Source organism: Lepus europaeus, chromosome 7 (genome assembly GCF_033115175.1).
Source record: "Lepus europaeus isolate LE1 chromosome 7, mLepTim1.pri, whole genome shotgun sequence".
Taxonomy (NCBI): Eukaryota; Metazoa; Chordata; class Mammalia; order Lagomorpha; family Leporidae; genus Lepus; species Lepus europaeus.
Genome location: NC_084833.1, coordinates 45482061 through 45501429, shown reverse-complemented (window position 1 = coordinate 45501429; position 19369 = coordinate 45482061). Strand labels below are relative to the sequence as shown.

The window sequence follows — 19369 nt, the reverse complement described above, 5'->3', positions numbered from 1 at the left end:
AGGTGGCTCTACACAGAGGAACTTCCGTTCTCTGACTGTATCGTTGCCCATCTCGGCAGCCGGTGCAGAAGTGTAGAAGGAAAGAGATAAGAACTGGGCGGCTTAGGGCCAATTCTGCTACTCAGGCACAAAGAGCGATAGACGCATCCTTGGATTACAGGGGCAGCGGCGTGGGCTGGAAAGAGCTTCTACGACATCACAGCAGAGGAGCCGAGAACGCTCAGGCCTGTTACTGGGCGTCTCCTCCAGTCCTCACAGCCCACGCACCTTGGGTTCAAGTTCACTGCCCTGCAGCCTTGGGTCCCTCACTTGAAAGACAACACTTCCTGAATTCCACACACAGTTCTCTGTCTGAAGCCCTCGAGCTGCTCCTTGGAGCGTCTCTGAATCCTGCCCTCTGTGCTCTCAGTATGGTCTCTGCTGTGAGCCAGGAGGAGGAGGTGGTGAAAAGATTTCTTTCTGGGAAGGCTTTTTTCGTGAATTTTCCAGCACCATTCCAAGGTCTCGATGTCTTTGAGGCTTCAGCCCAGCTTAGGAACTTAGGAAAAACAGTCTAAATGCTTGGAATCCTGTTAGGAGTTCCTTGGGGTTTTCCTTCCAGTCCCGAGCCAAATAATCCAATTTTAAGAGGCCCGTACTCCTAGGATATGATCCTGTAGAAAGGCAGCTCTTCTCCCCGCCATCCGCACCTGGATTCTCACACATCGGAGAACAAAGAGCAGTTGATTGCAAATCACCCAATGAAAACCTGAGTCAGGTGCCGATTTAAACCACTTCTTCGATGGGTTCTTCATTTGATTGTTTTTCCCCTCCAGGAGTACATCATTCACGTGGACCCGGTGAGTCAGCTAGGGCTGAATTCTGACAGTGTCCTGGGCTATAGCATTGGCGAAGTCAAGCGCAGCAACACTTCGGAAACGCCAGAGCTGCTCCCCTGTGGCTATCTGGTGGGCGAGAACACCACCATCTCCGTCACTGTCAAAGGTACCTGGGCCCGCCTGCAGAGGGCGCAGCTGTCGGGATGGCAGCGCTACGGACTGGGACTGGGACTGGGCAGAGGATCGTGAGCTCAACTTGGCTTTGGCGTACATATGTGGGTGGTGGTTTTGATTTTCTTCCCACCAGTTTCTCTTACCTAAGCGAGTTAAATAGTCTGGAGCTTTTTCAGCCGCGGCCAGAAATAAATCATTGTTGTTCATTGCTGAAATTATTTAACAAAAGATCCCATTAGCCTCATGACTCCAGGGCGATAGAATCTTAATTACCCTGTGGAAACAGTGCTCTCCCTATCCCGATGAATGTGTCTTGCCAGCAAGCCTTGGACGTGGTCCCATTCTACAGATGGGGAAACCACGATTTGCCGTAGGCTGCAAGCAGCCGTCCGAGCACTGTGGTGCAGCTGCCGAAGCTCTTGCCCACGCGGAGTGATGCAGGAGCTTCCGTTGCCTCACTGCCCAGAGAGGTCATGGAATCCAGGCCCACAGGTTCCTCTGTGGCCAAAAGGGTTTTGTGGCCAAGTAAGTCCGGGAAACTGGATCCTACCCCATTCGGGGTGTAGGGGCCAGGGGAGCACAGGTGCACTGGTGCATTAGAGGTCTGTGCTTTGACGTCCTGACTGCTGCTAGTTAAGGGCTGCTCGCTCCCATCTTTCCCAAATTTATCTGACCACAAGCCCCTTCATTTCCTGTCTTCCATGCACCACCTGCAAAAGAGACTTTGATAAATGCTGTCCTAGGGTCATCCTTGGTGTCGTCCAGTGTCTTAGTTCCCTGAAAGGCACTGATCCTGCCTTGTAACAGCGCAGGTTTGGAGTTGGTTGATGTAAGTTCTGTCTCCTGGTTGGTAGGTTTTTCCAGGAGCACCCAGCATTCCCCATCAGCAAGCGTCAAGGTCTTGCTGCGTGGGTGCCAAGCATTACCTTTTCCCTGGGGCCTCACACAGCTGTGCCCTTGGGCTCCAGGTGGCAGAAATCCACTCAAAAGTAGCTGAAGAAAAGAAACGGATGGACAGATAGGCTCAGGTAGCAGAGCACTCTGGGAATACACTTCAGACGCAGCCAGATCGGGACGTTCAAGCTGTGTCCTCGGGACCTGCCTCCCCCAGCTTCGCCCATATAGGCCTTGGGAGCCTTCCATCATCCTTCTAGCTTAGGAACCTGAAGGAAGAGGTCTTTCTGGAAGAGTGTCACAGAAAATCCCAGGGCTGGCTGAGGCCCACCGTGAGTCAGATGCCCATCACTGAATCTCAGAGGCAGCCCAGAGAGGCTTTGACCAAGGCCACACCTGTGAGTGCATGAAGGGGCTGGGACAGTTCCACGTGATCTACCTGGAAGGAGCTCCCCAAAGGACAGAAGAGGACAGACACTACAAGGAGAAGCAGGGAAGGAGTGCCAGCTGTCCCCCTACAAGAGCTGTTGAAGGGGAGAGAGAGGAAGAGAGAGACTAAGAGACTTTATGTCTTGGGCTCAAGTTGCATTTCCTCCAGGCTGCCAGGTGTGCCTCGTTCACCTGCGCGTTTTACAGGTGCGCAGCACTAGCACCGAGGGTAAGCGGGGTGACCTGGTGCTGAGAGCAGAGCAGAGCTCTGTAGGAATGGTGACAGGACCCCCTGCCTCTGGTGGAGATGTTGCTTCCGCAGAGCCCCACCTGCCACTGCTGTCAGCACAGCCTCGTGTTTTAGCATCCAAAGGCATCAGCTGCCCGTCTCTTCTGTATCCTGAGGTGCTACTTAACCCCCACCCCATCACCACCACCACCAGGACACTACAAACCCCAGCGATTCACTGCCGTGGCTGCAGGACAGGGTGTGACATTCCACATTCTGAAGGCGAGTTCATCCTCAAGCTAGCTATTCCCTGAGAGTTTCATAGCAAAAGACCGAACAATAGCTATACAGGGAAAAGCCTTCTAAAGTGTGCAGTTCCCATAGCGTTGGTTAACGTCATTGTGATGAAGCGTCGGAACCCTGGTTCTGTACTTTGCATCAAGGTTTGATCCAATGTGAGCTGTGTGAGCTCTGTGGTAGGAAAAATGCAGGCCTGTCCCCAGCAGATAAGGCATCTGGGGACATTCATGGTGGTCATTCTGAAACAGCCACTGCATTTAGGGCTCATGCTGGGGGGAGGATTAGAAGCAAGTGTGTAAGTGCATTAGGGTGAATCTACTTGCAGTGAATAATTGTGTGGAAGGAAGATGCTATTTTGCCTTTTTTTTTTTTTTGCCTACACTAGTTTTCTGGAAAGGAGATTTAAACGAAATTACTTTAGATTCTGGACAGCCAACTTTGGCTGAATCTTCTCTTGGACAAAGTCTCAGGAAAGCAACTCTTTAAAAGCCAAACACCCTGATTAAGAAAGTCGTCCCAGGCAGGGAAAGGGAACAATAGGTTTCCACTTGATGTGCTGAGGACCAAGGCCTCGGCGTGCAGCACTTCAGCCTGGGTCCGCCCGTGTTCTCAGCCGCAAACCTCTCCTTGCATGTTTTTCTCATCTCAAAGATGAAAGCGGTGCCACCTGCGTGGTCCATCTCTGTGGGGGTCGCAGTGTCCCCTGGCGGAGAGGGGGCAGCAAGGGGAAGAGGCAGTGGCAGGCACAGGTTTGCTTTGGGCACGTGCCATAGGTATAATAAACCTAGAGAGACAAGCGGGGCTCATGACTGCTACAGAGGACAAAGACTGGAGGCGCAGCTATTAAAGGCGACCCAGAACCTGGGGGAGTCGACCAGGACTTGCACGTGGTGCTAGTGAGCAGGAAGGCGACAGTTTCCTCTGCCTCCCATGTACCTGGGTGGAAAGGGGTCTCAGGCTATCCCAAGAGAAGGGCTAGCCTCAGGACTTGACATTCTCAGCTAGGGGAGCTCACACAGCTCCCCTTCCTACCCGACCTCAGACACTTCCCGTCTGTCTCTCTAATGCAGGCCTGGCAGAGAACAGCCTGGACTCGCTGGTGTTCGAGTCCTTGATCCCCAAGCCCATCCTGCAGCGCTACGTGTCCCTGCTGACGGAGCACCGGCGGATCATCCTCTCCGGCCCCAGCGGCACCGGGAAAACCTACCTGGCCAACCGACTGTCCGAGTACATGGTGCTGCGAGAGGGCCGGGAGCTGACGGATGGGGTCATTGCCACCTTTAACGTGGACCACAAGTCCAGCAAGGTAAGGAAGCCATGCCGAACCTGCTGCGAGTTGGGCCCCTCCCCGTCCTGACGGGAGGAGAGCAGCATTGCCTTTCAGCTTGGCCTTGGTGGCTACAGGAAGCCAGGAGAAGGAGGCGCAAGGTCCCATCCTCCCGGTGGGCAGTACTGGGCCTGCATTTCTTTCAGACCACCCCCCCAGGTGCATCCATTTCACTTTCCCGAGAGTTTTTCCTGTGCCTCCTGGGAGTCACTGTTTTTCCAGAACAGACCCTGCGTGAACACCAATAGCAAAGTTAAGAATAATAGCCACCATAACACCATAGCTCGCACTGGTTTGCTCGTGACCAGCAAACTGACTTCCTCCCAGCAACATCTTCAAGGGGAGCAATATCTTCTGCAGAGGAAGAAGCAGAAGCTTACAGCAGATGGGCCATGTGCCCAAGGCTGCTCAGGTGGTACTCAGTGGTGGCGCTGGCGCTCACATTTGATGTGTCTTGGACGGTAGAACCCAATGGCCAGAAAATAGGTTGCGTTGCCCTCCACAGCGCATGATGGAAACTCATTAGAATGAGGTTAGACCCAGCCCCAGGCGAGGTGCTTTCTCAGACCTGTGCAGCCGTCCGTGCAGTGAAAGTTGATGGATCATTTACTCCCCCAGCCCTGGGCAAAGGGCCAGGAGAATCAAAGGGGAATGGGAAATGGCTCCTCCACCTTCCAGAGTGCCTAGTTTGCTCTGAAACCTTCCTCACGGATCAGCTGTGTCCGTTGGTTATGTGGGACAGGAATCTGTGCTATTCACAAGCTCCTCCGTGATCTCGATATAGGAGCAGGGCAAGAGAATGGCTGTAGGGAGAGCCCCTGTGTGAGCTCAGGAAGGCACCCTCTCTCCTAGGACGGAGCTAGGGAGTGGAGGCCAGGCCCCCACACGTGCCCCTTGGCAAGGCATCTGCTTACCAATCATAGCTCACCAGCCATATGCCACAGGCTTGAGTAAGGGAAGACAAGCTCCAGGATACAAGACACATGGTCAGTCCAAGACCCCACAGTGAGAGGGATTGAAAGGGGGTGGTGTTGTGGCTCAGTGGGTTAAGCTGCCACTTGGAACACCTGCGTCCCATATCAGAGTGCGTGGGTTTGAGTCCTGGCTGCTCTGCATCTTCCCATCCAGCTCCCTGCTCATGCACCTGCAAAGCAGCAGATGATGGCTTAAGTACTTGGGCCCCTGCCACCCATGTGGGAGACCCAGATGGAGTTCCTGGCTTCTGAATTCAGCCTGGCCAAGATCTGGCCATGGAGGCCATTTAGGGAGTGAACCAGTGGAGAGAAAACATGTGTCTCTCTTGCTCTGCCTTTCAGATAAATAAATATTTAAAAAGAAAAAAAAAAAAGGGTTCTGAAAGAACTATTAAGCCAAAAAGTTGGCCTTCCCCTAGTGCTGGTAAGCCACATTTTGGACTTAAAACAGAGGCCTGGTGGTGGGAGGGTGCTTGAGTGAGGTAGAGGAAATGTCACCTGCTGGGCAGCCTGGCCACAGTCTAGGACAGGCTGGTGTGGTGGGGACACATTGGAGCTAGGACCCCAGTCTGAACCCATCCTGGTGTGGTTTCAGGCCAATCTCCTGACTTTGATGTGCCTCAGCTTTTCCATCTGTAAAATGGAGCACCTCATGGGGCTATTGAGCTACAGAAGTGTATGTCTGTAAGGGCCTCAGAGCCCTGCCAGGCTCATTGTGTCTTCCTTGGCCGGTCCTTCACTCACTGTTCTGCCTCTTCCCCCATTGCACCTGTATTCTTCTCCATTTTTTTTTTTTTTCGATTTTTTTTATTTGAAAGGCAGAGTTACAGAGAGGGAGAAGGAGAGACAGAGAGAGATCTTCCATCATTGTTTCACCCCCCAGGCCAGGAGCCAGGAGCTTCATCCACATCTCCCATATAGGTGCAGGGACTTAAACCAGACTCATACTGACACCTGTAGTAGGGATGATGGCTTTGAAGGTGGCGGCCTGACCCCCTGGGCCACAACGCCAGCCTGTCCACTTCCTTTTCTTCCATGCGTCCCTTCACCTAGGCATGCTGGGCTGACCAGCGCCCACCCATTCCCAGGCCCTCTGTGCAGGAGGCCGCATCTCCCACCTTGTGTTGTGCTCTGCTGCACTGATTTGTGGGAGGGCTTTGTGTGCACGGCTGTCAGGCAGGGGCTGTGAGGGCACAGGCATGCATGAGACACCTGCCTGCAGGAGCCTGCTGTGAGGTGGGCATACTAAGAAATGTCAAGAAGAGTGGCATTTTTAGAGAACCAGTAGGGCAAGGATTAAAATCCCACCTGTGGTGCTGGGTGTTTGGGACAGTGGTGAGCAATCCACTTGGACCACCCCACCCCCCCAACCCATAGCAGAGTGGCCAGGTTCAAGTCCCACCTCTGCTTCCCATCTCGCTTCCTGCCAGTGTGCACCCTGGGAGGCAGCAGTGATGGTTCAAATATGGGAGACCTAGACTGAGTTCCTGACTCTCGGCTTCAGTCGGGCCCAGCCCCTAGCTGTGTTGCGGACCTTTGAGGAATGAACCAGCAGATCTGATGCCTCTCTCCCATCAACCCAGTCTCTCCCACCGTCTCCCCCTCCTTTTCCAGTAAAATGAAAATAAAGAAATGCTTTGGAAATGATGCCCATGCATCAGTTATCGGGTCAATGGCAGAGGGCAGGACCCAGGCCTTGCTCTTCCCATGGCCTTGCCGCACGCCCTGCCCACCAAGCCCATGCCCTCCCTGCCACACTCAGAACATGTCCACATCGCGCCCTCGTGCAGGCCCCTTCCAGCCTCTCTCCTTTGCCAACCTGCCCTCCCCGGCCTGCCTGGCCCCTGTAGGAGCTGCGCCAGTACCTGTCCAACCTGGCTGATCAGTGCAACAGTGAGAACAACGCCGTGGACATGCCGCTTGTCATCATCTTGGACAACCTGCATCACGTCGGCTCTCTGGGCGAGATCTTCAACGGGCTGCTCAACTGCAAGTACCACAAATGGTAACGGCCAAGCCGAGGCCTTGTGGGCCCCTCGCGGGCCCTGGGGAAGCCCCACGCTCTGACGGGCGGCCATGTGTACAGGCGATGGCGAGATGTCGGGCGGGAGTCGGAGGCTGCTGCCTATACACCTGCCTGTGAGCCACAGCTTCTCCTGCTTTCTCCCGCAGCCCTTACATCATTGGCACAATGAACCAGGCTACCTCTTCTACCCCCAACCTGCAGCTTCATCATAACTTCAGGTAAGGTGTCTCTTCCCTCGTCCTGTTAGACGGTAGACTCACCAAGAAAGCAAGCAGGAAACGAGGCGTGGAAAAGCCTCTTTGGAGTGTATACTGCATCCCAGGCCTCGTGTGAAGAGCTTCGCCCGGCCTAGCCCGTTTATTCTCACTCTGGCCTCAGTTAGCTACATGTGTCATTCTTACTGATGGGGAAACTGAGCCTGGGGAATTCAGTGTCTTGTGTGAGGTCACACAGCCAGCCAGGTTGGACTCTAAGTCCTGCTGTGGCAGCGTCAGGGAGGCGGCTCTGGACAGGAGAGCTGTGGACATCACGCTGTCCCTGTGCATTACCGTCAGAGTGTCTCTGTCCCGAGTCAGCATGAGCAGTGACAGATCTCCCGGGTGAATGGCCCACGTCGCAGGGCTGTGGGCCTTCGGGGTCTGACTGCCATGAATCCCGTGGCTTCTCTTTCCCACCCCACTGCCCCAGCACTGGCACCACCCTGAGGACTCTCACATTCTACTCTTTCCTGCAAGGTTATGTTACTTCCGGCCTTGGCGTCGGCGGATGCTCTTTGCCCTGGCCTGAGCCTCAGCTAGCTCCGCCTCTCATGCGGGGCCTTGGATGAGGGTGAAGAGCCGTCTGCTGGGCCACCCCCTGCCCCCCAGCTCCTTGCTCCAGCCACTTTGCAGGCATCTTGGAGGGAAGTCCATTTAAAGGGGTCTGTGTCGCCATTATCCTAGAATTGTCAACTCCTGCAGGCCCCCTATCGCCGGGCTGCTCCAGTGCTGGCCGTGATTTCTCCTAAATGTCCTTCGAGTCCCCCCGCACCCCCAACCCCCCGTCACTGCCGCTTCATCACCCAGTGCATCGTTACAGTCATCTTCCAATGCTGTACCCCTGCAGGCTGTCCGGAGAGAACACTCTAGAATCTGTGGCAGATCTGAGCCTAGAGCCCTCATGCTTACGAGTCCCGCAGTAGCTCCCCGTTACCTGCAGCATGAAAGCTGGGCTGCTGGGGCTGGTAGGTCACGTCCACACTTGGGTTCCACCCTGGAACCTCTGGCAGCTGCATCACACATTCCACAGTTCCCCAAGTCTCTGTAGAGACTGCAGCGTGCTCCCCACCCCCACCCAACTTCCACACCTGCCCTGCTTCCTGGTGCTGCTCCATCACCCCCTAGTCTCAGTCCAGACAGCGCCTCCTCCAGGGAGCCTTCCCTGATTCCCTTAGGCTCTGTTGTGCGTGGCCTCCCCCGGGCTGTCATCCCCTGGGGCTGGAGACTGATCTTAGCTATTGTTACAGTTCCAGAGCCTGACACGGAGCCCAAGAGGCAGTCTGCCTCAGTAGGTAGGGCTCAGAGTCCAGAGCTGCACTGGTTCAAGTCTTAGCTCGGCCATCAGCTGTTTGATCCTCACTCAGCCTACAGCATCTCCAGCTGTAGAATGGAGATGGTGGTCATAGGATTGCTGCGAGGCCTTGAGAGTTGAGACTCGGGAGCTGTGTTCTGGTGTCTGGTGTACAGGGAGCTCCACGTTGGTGGTTGGCATCTTACCGTGAGCACAGACCCTTTCCGCACTGGGTCCTGGAGTGCACCATTGTTTTCTCACTGTCGTCATCCTGAGAAGCATCTGACTTCCCCCAGGTGGGTGCTCTGTGCCAACCACACGGAGCCCGTGAAAGGTTTCCTGGGCCGGTTCCTGAGGAGGAAGCTCATGGAGACGGAGATCAGCGGGCGGGTGCGGAACGTGGAGCTGGTCAAGATCATCGACTGGATCCCCAAGGTCTGGCATCACCTCAACCGCTTCCTGGAGGCGCACAGCTCCTCCGACGTCACCATCGGTAGGTGGACGACCCGGCAGGCGGGGCCAAGGGCACGCTCCCAGAGCCCTGGCTTCCCCTGCACCCTGGCCAGGACCACAGCTTGTACGATGCTGGACCCATCCATGGGGTCACAGCAGGGGGCAGAGGGACAACCACAGACCAAGAGGGCACCAGCCACAGTGACCATGACAGGCGGGAAGCACCCAGCCCTGGGCTGATGCAGGAACTGCCCGCCCAGGGCACGGCTCCTGCCCAAGCATCCGGCAGGGTGCAGGTGCCCATGGGGCGGGTTTGGCTCTAACGGTGGCTGTAACAGCATTTCTCAAGGTGAGGGACTCCGAAGATCGCCCGGCGCCCCACCCAGCCGACATACTCGCTTTCTCTGTCCGTGCCCATCGGTGTGCTGTGTGCGCTTCCATCCTGGAGTCCAGTAGCATTTTCCTTTCTTTTCACTTCACACTGTCTCTCGAGTGTTTAGAGTTGTTGTTGTAGAAGGCCCCCAGGTAATCAGAGGGGGGCGTACCCCAGGGGCTTAACCTTGGCTGCTCCTTCAGACCTTCCATTCTTAAAGGGCCAAATTCCTGGGAGCATCATGTGTGTGCCATGTTTCCCAGCTTGGGGCCTATGTCCCCAGGGACAGAGGGACCCAGAGGGAATAAGGGAATTGGGCCATCTCCCTGCACAGCCAGCAGCCAGCAGCTGGTGTCTGTCCCAGGAGGGGCTTTTTGGGCATAGTCCTCCCCTCCTGAAAGGCCCCCATCTCCGCTCTCATGTGTCCCCACTGTACTCCCCAGGGCCCAGGCTCTTCCTGTCCTGCCCCATCGACGTGGATGGCTCGCGGGTGTGGTTCACCGACCTGTGGAACTACTCCATCATCCCCTACCTCCTGGAAGCCGTGCGAGAGGGACTCCAGGTGAGCCACACATCCTTTCTGGTCTCTGCAAAGCTGAGGGTCCCTTCTGTGCCAAGTGGGCAACAGCGCCTCCCTGGTGAGGCCGTCAGTCCCTGGTGCAGCGCAGGAGTGCTCAGTTGCAAAGCTGGACTTGGCCACTGTTAGCTGTGTGGCCCCAGGCAAGTCATTCCGTCTCTGTGTGCCCTAGTACCCTCATTGATAGCAGGGGGTGATACCGGGCTTCAGCCCCCAAGGGTGGTTGCCAGGATTAAATGAGATCCTGGCTGTGCAGTGCTCAGTATACAAGTGCACCAGAGGTGGAACCGTGTGTGTGTGTGTGTGTGTGTGTGGCATTTCATATCTGCTCTTGGGATCAAAACCTGGAGTAGTCCTGGGTCTTGGACAGAAATATTTTTTTTATTCTCTATTTTTCTTTTATAAGCTTTTATTTAAAAATTGTTTATTTTTTATCTGAAAGGCAGAGTGACAGAGAGGGAGGGAGAGACAGAGAGAGCTCTTCCATCTGCTGATTCACTCCCCAAATGGCTACAACAAAAGCCAGGAGCCTGGAACTCCATCCAGGTCTCTCATGTGGGTGGCAGGGGCCCAAGTCCTTGGGCCATCTTCCTCTGCTTTCCCAGGCGCATTAGCAGGGAGCTAGAAGTGAACTGGAGCAGCTGGGACTGGAACCAGTTCTCCAACATGGGATTCCAGCATCGCAAGTGCTGACTTTAAATCGCTGTAAGAACCAGCCCTGAACTTACCTTTTATTTACTTATTTTCTTAATATTAGTTTATGTTCATCTACTTGAAAGGCAGAAAGAGAGCTATCAAGATCTCTTCCATCCACTGGTTCACTCCCCAAATGCCCGCAACAGCCAGGGCTGGGACAGGCAAACTCCATCCAGGTCTCCCACATGGGTGGCAGGGACCCACGCACACTGAGCCATCTTCTGCTGCCACCCAGCGTCAATTAGCAGGAATATGGATTGGAAGCAGAGCAGCCAGGAGTTGAACTGGCAGCTCAGTATGGCATGCGGGAGTCCCAGCTGGCAGTTTAGCCGGTGTGCCACGGTGCCAGCCCTAAGCTTACCCTCTCTCACTAGCTTGCTTCCAGCCCCTGATTCATTCCCCAGAAGCCTGCAATGGCCAGGACTGGGGCAGTCCAAAGGCAGGAGCCAAGAGCTCCATTTAGGTCCCCCGCTTGGCTGGAACCCAGTGACTCTGCCTCCTCTCAGAGTCTGCATTAGCAGCAAGCTGGAGACAGGAGCGGTGCCAGGAACTGAACCCAAGCCCTCCAGCATGGGTCATGGGCATCATACTAGCGTCCACCTTCCTAGGCCATACTGTTTAGACCAGTATCAGTCTTAACTAGTGTCCAGATTCCTAGGCTGAATGCCTGCCTCTTGTCTCTGTTTTTCAATGGCTCAAAGAGAATTCAGTGACTTGTCCAAGGTCTGAAAACTGAAACTTGAGGGATGTGGAATTTGAACCCATGTGTTCCAGGTGGAACTCTTGGTACTGAACCCTCACACCTTGTAGTCCTCATTCCCTCGCATCAGGACCCCTACAGGTGACTTGGGCCGTAAAGCTACAAGCTCCTCCTGCCCTACAGAAGCTAGAATGCACAGATTCTTCACTTCTCACTCAGCACAGTTTCACTAACATCTTAGTATTTTTTTTTTTTTAAAGATTGATTTATTTATTTGAAAGGCAGAGTTACAGAGAGGCAAAGGCAGAGAGAGAGGTCTTTCATCTACTGGTTCACTCCTCAGATGGCTGCAATAGCTGGAGCTGCGCTGATCCAAAGCCAGGAGCCAGGAGCTTCTTCTGGGTCTCCCACGTGTGCAGGGGCCCAAGGACTTGGGCCATCTTCTGCTGCTTTCCCAGGCCATAGCAGAGAGCTGGACAGAAAGTAGAGCAGCCCGAACTTGAACCGATGCCCACGTGGGAGCCAGTACTGCAGGTGGCGGCTTTACCTGCTATGCCCCAGCGCCAGCCCCAGCATCTAAGTATTAACCTGGAGCTTGGGACAGTTTTACTGTTGAGTCTGGAGACAGCCTAAGAAATCCCATGTGACTGCGACAGGCACACAGAGCAATTAGCAGGCAGCGCACGGGGCTGAATAATCCCAGATCCATTTCAGCACACTTGCCCAGGGTGCTTTGTTTGTTCAGTACTGGGGAGTGGGAGACACAGATGCTGTTGGTTTGTGGACCTTGGAGGGCACAGGAGCAGTGTTACTGTTGCACACTTGTGTGTGACCATACTGCTTGTCATTCCAGGACATCTGGCTGAGCCTGGCAAGTCTTCAGCTGCCTGGTATCCATAACTTGTAGCAGTGGTGGTGGTCTTCAGAGACTTTCCTTAGAAGACCTTGAAGAGGAAGATAGTGTGCCTTTTGTGTGTGTCAAGGAACTGGGGCATGTTCAAGCCAGGGTGGAAGGCGATGTCTTGTGAAAGCAGAGAGAAGTAAGAAAGCGGCCAACACCAACGTGTGGGTTAGCAAAGCTCTTGTCAAATGCTGCATCACAGAGGGTGTGAACGACTTCAGATCTTTGTGGTGGAATCTCCCTGGGTAGATGACATCACTGGCCCAGGGAAGTGGACCATAATGTAGTCAGCTGCGTTTTTAGTACCACAAACCCCAGCAGCCACGCAGCCATTCCTGTATTCCTAGACCAATGGGAGCACGCCCTATCTCCTGGGTTCTTCCCGTGTCTCATTTGAAATCCTCTGCCCTCTGCCCTCACTTGGTGGCCCCTTGGCAGTCTGCCCCACACCCTGGTGAGACCCGAGCTGCTTAAGAGGAGCAGAGGTTGGAGCAGGTGCAAGGGGGCGTCCTTGGCTCCTGTGGCCACCTCGTGTCTGTCTTGTCCTAGCTTCCTCTGTTCTACATCTCTCTGGTGAGAGAAGGGGACTGGCCTTAGAGTCCCTTGGGAGAATTCATGAGCTCTGCTGACTAAAGGCCTCTCCTGCCCACGGCAGCCCTAACTGGGAGGGAAGAGCTACCCTGACTCCAGCCTGGAGCTGCCCACCTGCAAGCTCTTGTTGCTCGCCCGAGGTTGGCAGTGCCAAGGCCCTGCTCCCTTGCATGTAAACTTGAAAGCAGCTCCCTTCCCGTCCAGGAGAGAGGTGCTGCTGGAATTTACCAGAGAGGAGCATCGGTTGGGTCTCTCTTCCCAGCAAGAGCAAGCGAGGCCGCAGGTTGAAAGGACGTTGGCAGGGCTGGGAGCAGCCCGCTGGGCAGGGACAGAGGCACGCTGCAGTCTTAATGAGACTCAAGTGCCGTGTGAGGCTGCCTGTGAAATCATAGCTGCCTGTGTTGTGAGGAGTGAAGGACGATCTTTCAAGAGTGCGGGAACAGCAAAGGGCAGTGGCCAGGGTTAGCCCTCCCCACCGTGGGGCTCAGCAGCCAGCCACCCTTTCTCGCTGCGATCTCATGGCAGAAGGAAAGCTGGTGACGTTTACTGAGGGTCTGCCGCTTGGCGGGCACTGTCCAGGGGCCTGGCAGGCGATAGCTCCTGCAGCCCAGTGAGCATCTTTTACTTATTGACTTGAGAGGCAGAGTTACACACAGAGAGGTCTTCCATCTGCTGTTTGACTCCCCAAGTGGCTACAATGGCTGGAGCTGCGCCAATCTGAAGTCAGGAGCCAGGAGCTTCTTCCGGCCTCCCATGTGGGTTCAGGAGCCCAAGGACTTCAGTCATCTTCCACTGCTTCCCCAGGCCATAGCAAAGAACTAGATCGGAAGTGGAACAGCCAGGACTCGAACTGGCACCCATATGGGATGCTGGCACTGCAGGCAGAGGCTTAGCCCACTGTGCCACAGCGCCAGGCCCAAGTGAGCATCTTATAGAGGTGAACAGGGGGTGATTGAGTCAGCGCTGTAGCCCAGGCCTTGCCGGAGGGCCCTGTAACTCCACCCAGAAAGTGTGTATTATGAAAAAATTATTTGGCAGGCGCCGTGGCTCACTTGGTTAATCCTCCACCTGCGGTGCCAGCATCCCATATGGGCACTGGTTCTAGTCCTGGTTGCTCCTCTTCCCAGTCCAGCTCTCTGCTGTGGCCTGGGAGGGCAGTGGAGGATGGTCCAGGTGCTTGGGCCCCTGCACCCGCCTGGGAGAACAGGAAGAGGCACCTGGCTCCTGGCTTCAGATCGGCGCAGTACCGGCCATAGCGGCCATTTGGGGAGTGAACCAATGGCAGAAAGACCTTTCTCTCTCTCACTGTCTATAACTCTACCTGTCAAATAAATTAAAAAAAAAAAAAAAAGAAACAATTATGTATAGTTTCAAATTGTTTTCCTACCAACATAAACGTTATCTTTGAAGTCCATTTCTGCACACCCTGTGACGAGCCCTGCCCTGTGCTCAGGACTGTACTGGCTCACTTGCTCCTCACCTGCCTCAGGCAGGTGGCTGTGGGTGAGCATCCCACAGTTTAGAGCGAGCAAGCCTTTCATGGAGTCCCTAGAGTGGTTCTGCCAGGGAACCAGAAAGGGGAGCTGCTTATGGTGGTAGAGCCAAAATGGGGACAGAGGGAGACCCGGCTGGAACCAGGCCTCGCCCTCAGCCTCCAGGCAGCCCCTTGCCAGCAGCACATCCTTGCCTGGAGGCAATGTGGTGTCGCCCCCTAGTGGATATCAGGTAGCTTTGCAGTTTGGGTTTCAGAGTCTTCCTGGTGGGATGAATCAGAGAATGAATGAGTGTATGTACTGCTTGGAGGTGCTTTCTGACTGTGTGCATTGATGGTTCCGTGTGTGTGGGGCTCCAGGCCTGAGACCCAGATTTTGGCTTCCAGTGTCATGGCTCCGTGTTGTCCTTTCTTTCTGACCCTAGGGATGCCAGGCTCCTTCCCTGCCCTGGAGAAAGTGAATGTGCTGTGTGCTTGTCTGCCTGCCTGCCTGCCTGCTTGTCTCTGCTCCTGCCCTTGGGGATCTGCAGTGGAGCCAAGGAGCTCTGTGCTGTCTCCTTTGCTTGCCATGGTGCTTACCTAGCCATTCATCACCTGGACCTGAACATGCCCAGCAGCCAGCAGGGAGGCTTGTAAAAAGACATGCTGTTCTTGCGGATGATGTTAGCGTGCGTCTCATGTGCATTTATCTTATGACTCAGTCCCTGGGCCTGTTCTCCCCTGGAGTTGTCATCAGGAATGCTTGCCCAAGTGTCAGAAGTCTACAGAGTCGCTCAGAAGAGCTCCGTGAGCAGGGTGTGCCTGGGGGCTGCAGGGAACGGGAGCCGTGGAGGGGTGGGCATGGGCCCATTGGTCAGATTGCCCCACCTGCTTGGAGCCACTGGGCAGCTCTCCCGCCTCCAAGTCTCGGCTCCCGCATCCGCACACTGAACAGCTGGGGCTGGAAGAGTGTGGTTTCAGGCTGCCTTCTGTGAAACCCAAAGGGTCCTCCCACCACCTGGCGGTTGTGGGGGGTCAGAAATGCGGGGCAGGCGTCAGCGAGCTGCCAGGCCAGGCGCTCTCTGAGGACCTGATGCGCTCCTAGGGTCCCGGCCCTGGTGGCTTGGTGTCCCTGCGCGCCGCCTCATCCAGGCGAGGGTGTGGACACGGAAGCAAGAGCTGTTGGAGACCGGCCGGGTTCGGCCTCACACGTGTGCAGTCTGGCTTGGGAGAGACAGTCAGTTGCAGAAGGAAAGCCCTTGCAGGGAGAGGCTCCTGAAATGGGCGGGGGTGTCTCATCTGGAGCAGCTGTGTCTGCGTTCGCCTGCCACTCTCGCGAGCCCCTGCGCATGCTCCCTTCCGGCTCAGCCTGTAGAATGCCTGGCGGGATTCACAGGGCAGACAGCCCAGGTTATGGAAAGCTTAGCTAAGGGGCACGGGCCAGGGCGCTAGATGGGGAGTGGGGTTGGCGGCTGTCTGGGAAAGGAGGGAGGTTACAGGAGCCTGGGTGTCCTGGGTGGGGGCAGAGGCAGCCACTTGGGCAGAGCGGTGGGCCTGTCTGGGACGGGGGTGGCGTGTGTGGCTTCCCTGACCAAGCACACCTAAAGGTGCCTCGGTGGCTCGGGTGATCGCGACAGAGCGGGCAGCGAGCTCAGTAAAGGTGCCGAGGTCTGGCTGAGGTCTCATGGCTCCTGTGGAGAGACAGAGTGGTTCAAAGTGGAGTTGATCAGGAGGGGTGGAGAGGAGGAAGCGGGAGTCCTCTGTTCCATCCAGCTCTGCTCTTGTACCTTTCACGGCTGGCTCTGTCTTTACACCTTGCTTTACGCCTTGATCCTCACGTAGGGAATAAGGGGTGGGACAGGATGGCCCCAGCTCCTTCAACTAGGTCTCCCAAAGACGCGGCTTCATCGGCTCACAGCCCAGCTCTGCACAGCCTTCAGCACCTTGCTCTCTTCCCTGACTCAGCTGCAGGATTCCTGGGAGGGCAGAGGGGCAGACAGACCGACAGACAGTGGACAGACAGGCTGTGGCCCGCCTGTTTCCTCCTGGAGCCCTGCTGCCGCGGCGGTGCTTCCTGGAGGCGTCAGTCTGTACCCCGAGGGCCCCGCAGAGGGGCTGCCCCTCAGAGCCACAGAGGACGCTGCCTGGCCACAAGCGTTTCCCCTGCGTCCGCTCAGAGCTGCACAGATTCGATTTCCTGCCCTGGGCCTGGCTCTGCATGGGCAGCATGTGCGGAATAGCCCTTGCCTTTGGAGACAGCTGCCAGGTGCTTCTCACAGAGCCTGCTGCACCGTGAGCTGTAAGACGTGCTGGCGGTGACGAGAGGAAAGATACAAAGGCCACAGCTCACCACCCAATACACAGCTTCACCTTGGGAAGTGGTCTGCCCTGGGTTTGTTCTTTAACGAACACATGTGATTTCTTGGATTTGCCACTAAACCCACTAAAATCGTTTTTTCACTGGCTACTTAGGCTCCATAGCAGGAGCTTGGCGCCTTGGAGCTGTGGTGTTGGTCTTTTTTTTTTTTTTTTTTTAAGATTAGTTTATTTATTTGAGACAGTTACAGAGAGAGAGAGGTCTTCCATCCAGTGGTTTGTTCCCCAAATGGCTGCAACAGCTGGAGCTGGGCCGATCTGAAGCCAGGAGCTTCTTCCAGATCTCCCACGCAGGTGCAGGGCCCCAAGCATTTGAGCTACCTCCCACTGCTTTCCCAGGCCATAGCAGAGAGCTGGATCGGAAGTGGAGCAGCCAGGACAAGAATCAGCACCCATGTGGTATGCCAATGCCGCAGTGCCACAGTGCCGTCCCCCATGGTGTTGGTCTTATAAAACTCAATGATAATGATAATGGAGGTGGGCGTTTGAGTACAGCAGTTAGGGTACTGTTCAGCAGTTAGGACGCCTGCATTCCATATTGGAGTGTCTGTGTTCAAGTCCTAGCCGATATGCACCCTGGGAGGCAGCAGATGGTGGCTCAAGTGCATGGGTTGCTGCCACCTACATGGGGGACCCAACTGAAGTTCCAGGCTCCTGACTTTGGCCTGGCCTTGCCCTGGCTGTTGCAAGCATTTAAGGGAATGAACCAGCAGATGGAAAGATGGAAGATATTCTCTCCTCTCTCTCTTTCTCTCTCCCCTCCCCACTTTGCCTTTCACGTAAATCAAAATGAATGAAATTTTTGGATGTGACAATGTAGCTTAATATTTCAAAAGCAAGTTAGTCATTATGACCAAGTGTCAAGTCCATCACTGGGGAGAAGAAGTGCTTCCACTGCCCACATGCAGCCTCCCTTAGCCATCTGCTGTGTGAAAGGGACCAGTGATCCCACAAAGGGGCTCTGAGAGTCAGGCCCTGTGCAGGGCCGCTGGGGACCTCTGCCAGCAATGTTGCTGCCCAGCCCACTGTTTCTTCTGGTGGGTGCACCCCGTGGGGCCCTGAAGCTGGTACTGGAAGCCAATAGTTGGCCTCTTTTCCCAACTCCTCATTCAGCGGCAGCACGTTTATAGTTTGGAATCAGCTACAGTGGGAGTGTTTACACCATGGAAATTGGCAAATGTCTCCAATTGGCTGGTTGTTTTTCCCCGCTCCGGGCCAGTGTTTCAAATTGGACCACCAAGGCTCAGAGGCGAGTGGGTGGCAGGGCTCAGGTGAGAGCCCAGGTAGGCCTCAGGCCAAAGCCTGTGCTTGTAACCACAGGTTCATAGCAGCTTGAGCTGTGTGCCTCTCCAATGGCTTCCTTAGAAGGAGTTCTGGAAGCGCAGGCATGGCGCTGGGCTTGGGGAGCGCTCCAGGAAGCTGCAGCATCGGGCCATAAGAGAGGGCTCTGTTCGCTTCCACACGGTGCCTTTTCTTTTGTCCGATCGCAGCTGTATGGAAGGCGCACTCCCTGGGAGGATCCCGCCAAGTGGGTGATGGACACGTACCCGTGGGCTGCCAGCCCGCAGCAGCACGAGTGGCCTCCCCTGCTGCAGCTCCGGCCTGAGGACGTCGGCTTCGATGGCTACTCCATGCCTCGGGAGGGCTCAGCAAGCAAACAAGTGCCCCCCAGCGACGCCGAAGGAGACCCGCTGGTGAGTCCTGGGCTCAGCATTCACGGGGCGCTTCCTGTATCCCGGGCTGACGCCGGGTATTCTGGAAACTCAAAGTCTGCTTTGGAAGTCTGGGCCCTCCCCCAGATTAGCTACTCATCCACCAACATGTTCTTCCATAGTTGTAGCTGAAAGCCTTTAACTCGTCTGAATTAAAGGTGTAAGGTAAGAAGTTAGGAACTTGCTTCTCCCCACCCCAAAATGCTCCCATACCTGTTGTTCACCACGTTTGCCTTCTGATTTGGGATGCCTCCTATATCATGTGCTGTTCTGTTCCTTTGATATCATGCACTGCTAACCGAGCGGAGGAAGAGGTCACCAAGGTCCAGAAGCCCAGGAGAGAGGCAGGAAGAGGCTCGGGGGCAGGAGGAACTCACGGAGGCCCAGGGACCTGAATACAGGGCCCACGGCCAGCGAAGTGAGCTATGTCTTTGATGCTGCTCGTGCATCTAACTCTGCCATTGTTAAAGCAGCAAAGTCCCTCTCAGGAATACTTGGACTTGTGATGACGGAATTTCTCCTTTTCTTTTTTTTTTTAAACTTATTCATTTTATTTGAAAGGCAGAGTTACAAAGAGCGAGAAATCAAGACCTTCCATCCGCTGGTTCACTCCCCAAAATGGCTGCAACAGCCATGCTGGGCCAGGCTGTAGCCAGGATCCAGGAGCTTCATGCAGGAGCCCAAGTCCTGGGATCATCTTCTGCCTTCCCAGGTGCATGAGCAGGGAGCTGGATCAGAAGTGGAACAGCCAGGGGATGCCAGCATCGCAGGCAGGGGCTAACCCGCTGCACCACAATGCC

At 55.3% G+C, this 19369-nt stretch overlaps 1 protein-coding gene across 2 annotated transcripts in view; it reads left to right on the top strand.

Annotated features, from left to right (window-relative positions):
• The window catches only part of NAV2 (neuron navigator 2), a 406486-nt gene that overhangs the window by 381362 nt on the left and 5755 nt on the right, over positions 1-19369 (top strand). For both annotated transcript variants that reach the window (XM_062196388.1, XM_062196387.1), the window contains 7 exons: positions 816-984; positions 3915-4150; positions 6996-7150; positions 7318-7389; positions 9016-9212; positions 9989-10107; positions 18348-18551. In XM_062196388.1, the coding sequence (XP_062052372.1) occupies positions 816-984; positions 3915-4150; positions 6996-7150; positions 7318-7389; positions 9016-9212; positions 9989-10107; positions 18348-18551 (1152 nt within the window). The remainder of the gene's footprint in view (positions 1-815; positions 985-3914; positions 4151-6995; positions 7151-7317; positions 7390-9015; positions 9213-9988; positions 10108-18347; positions 18552-19369) is intronic.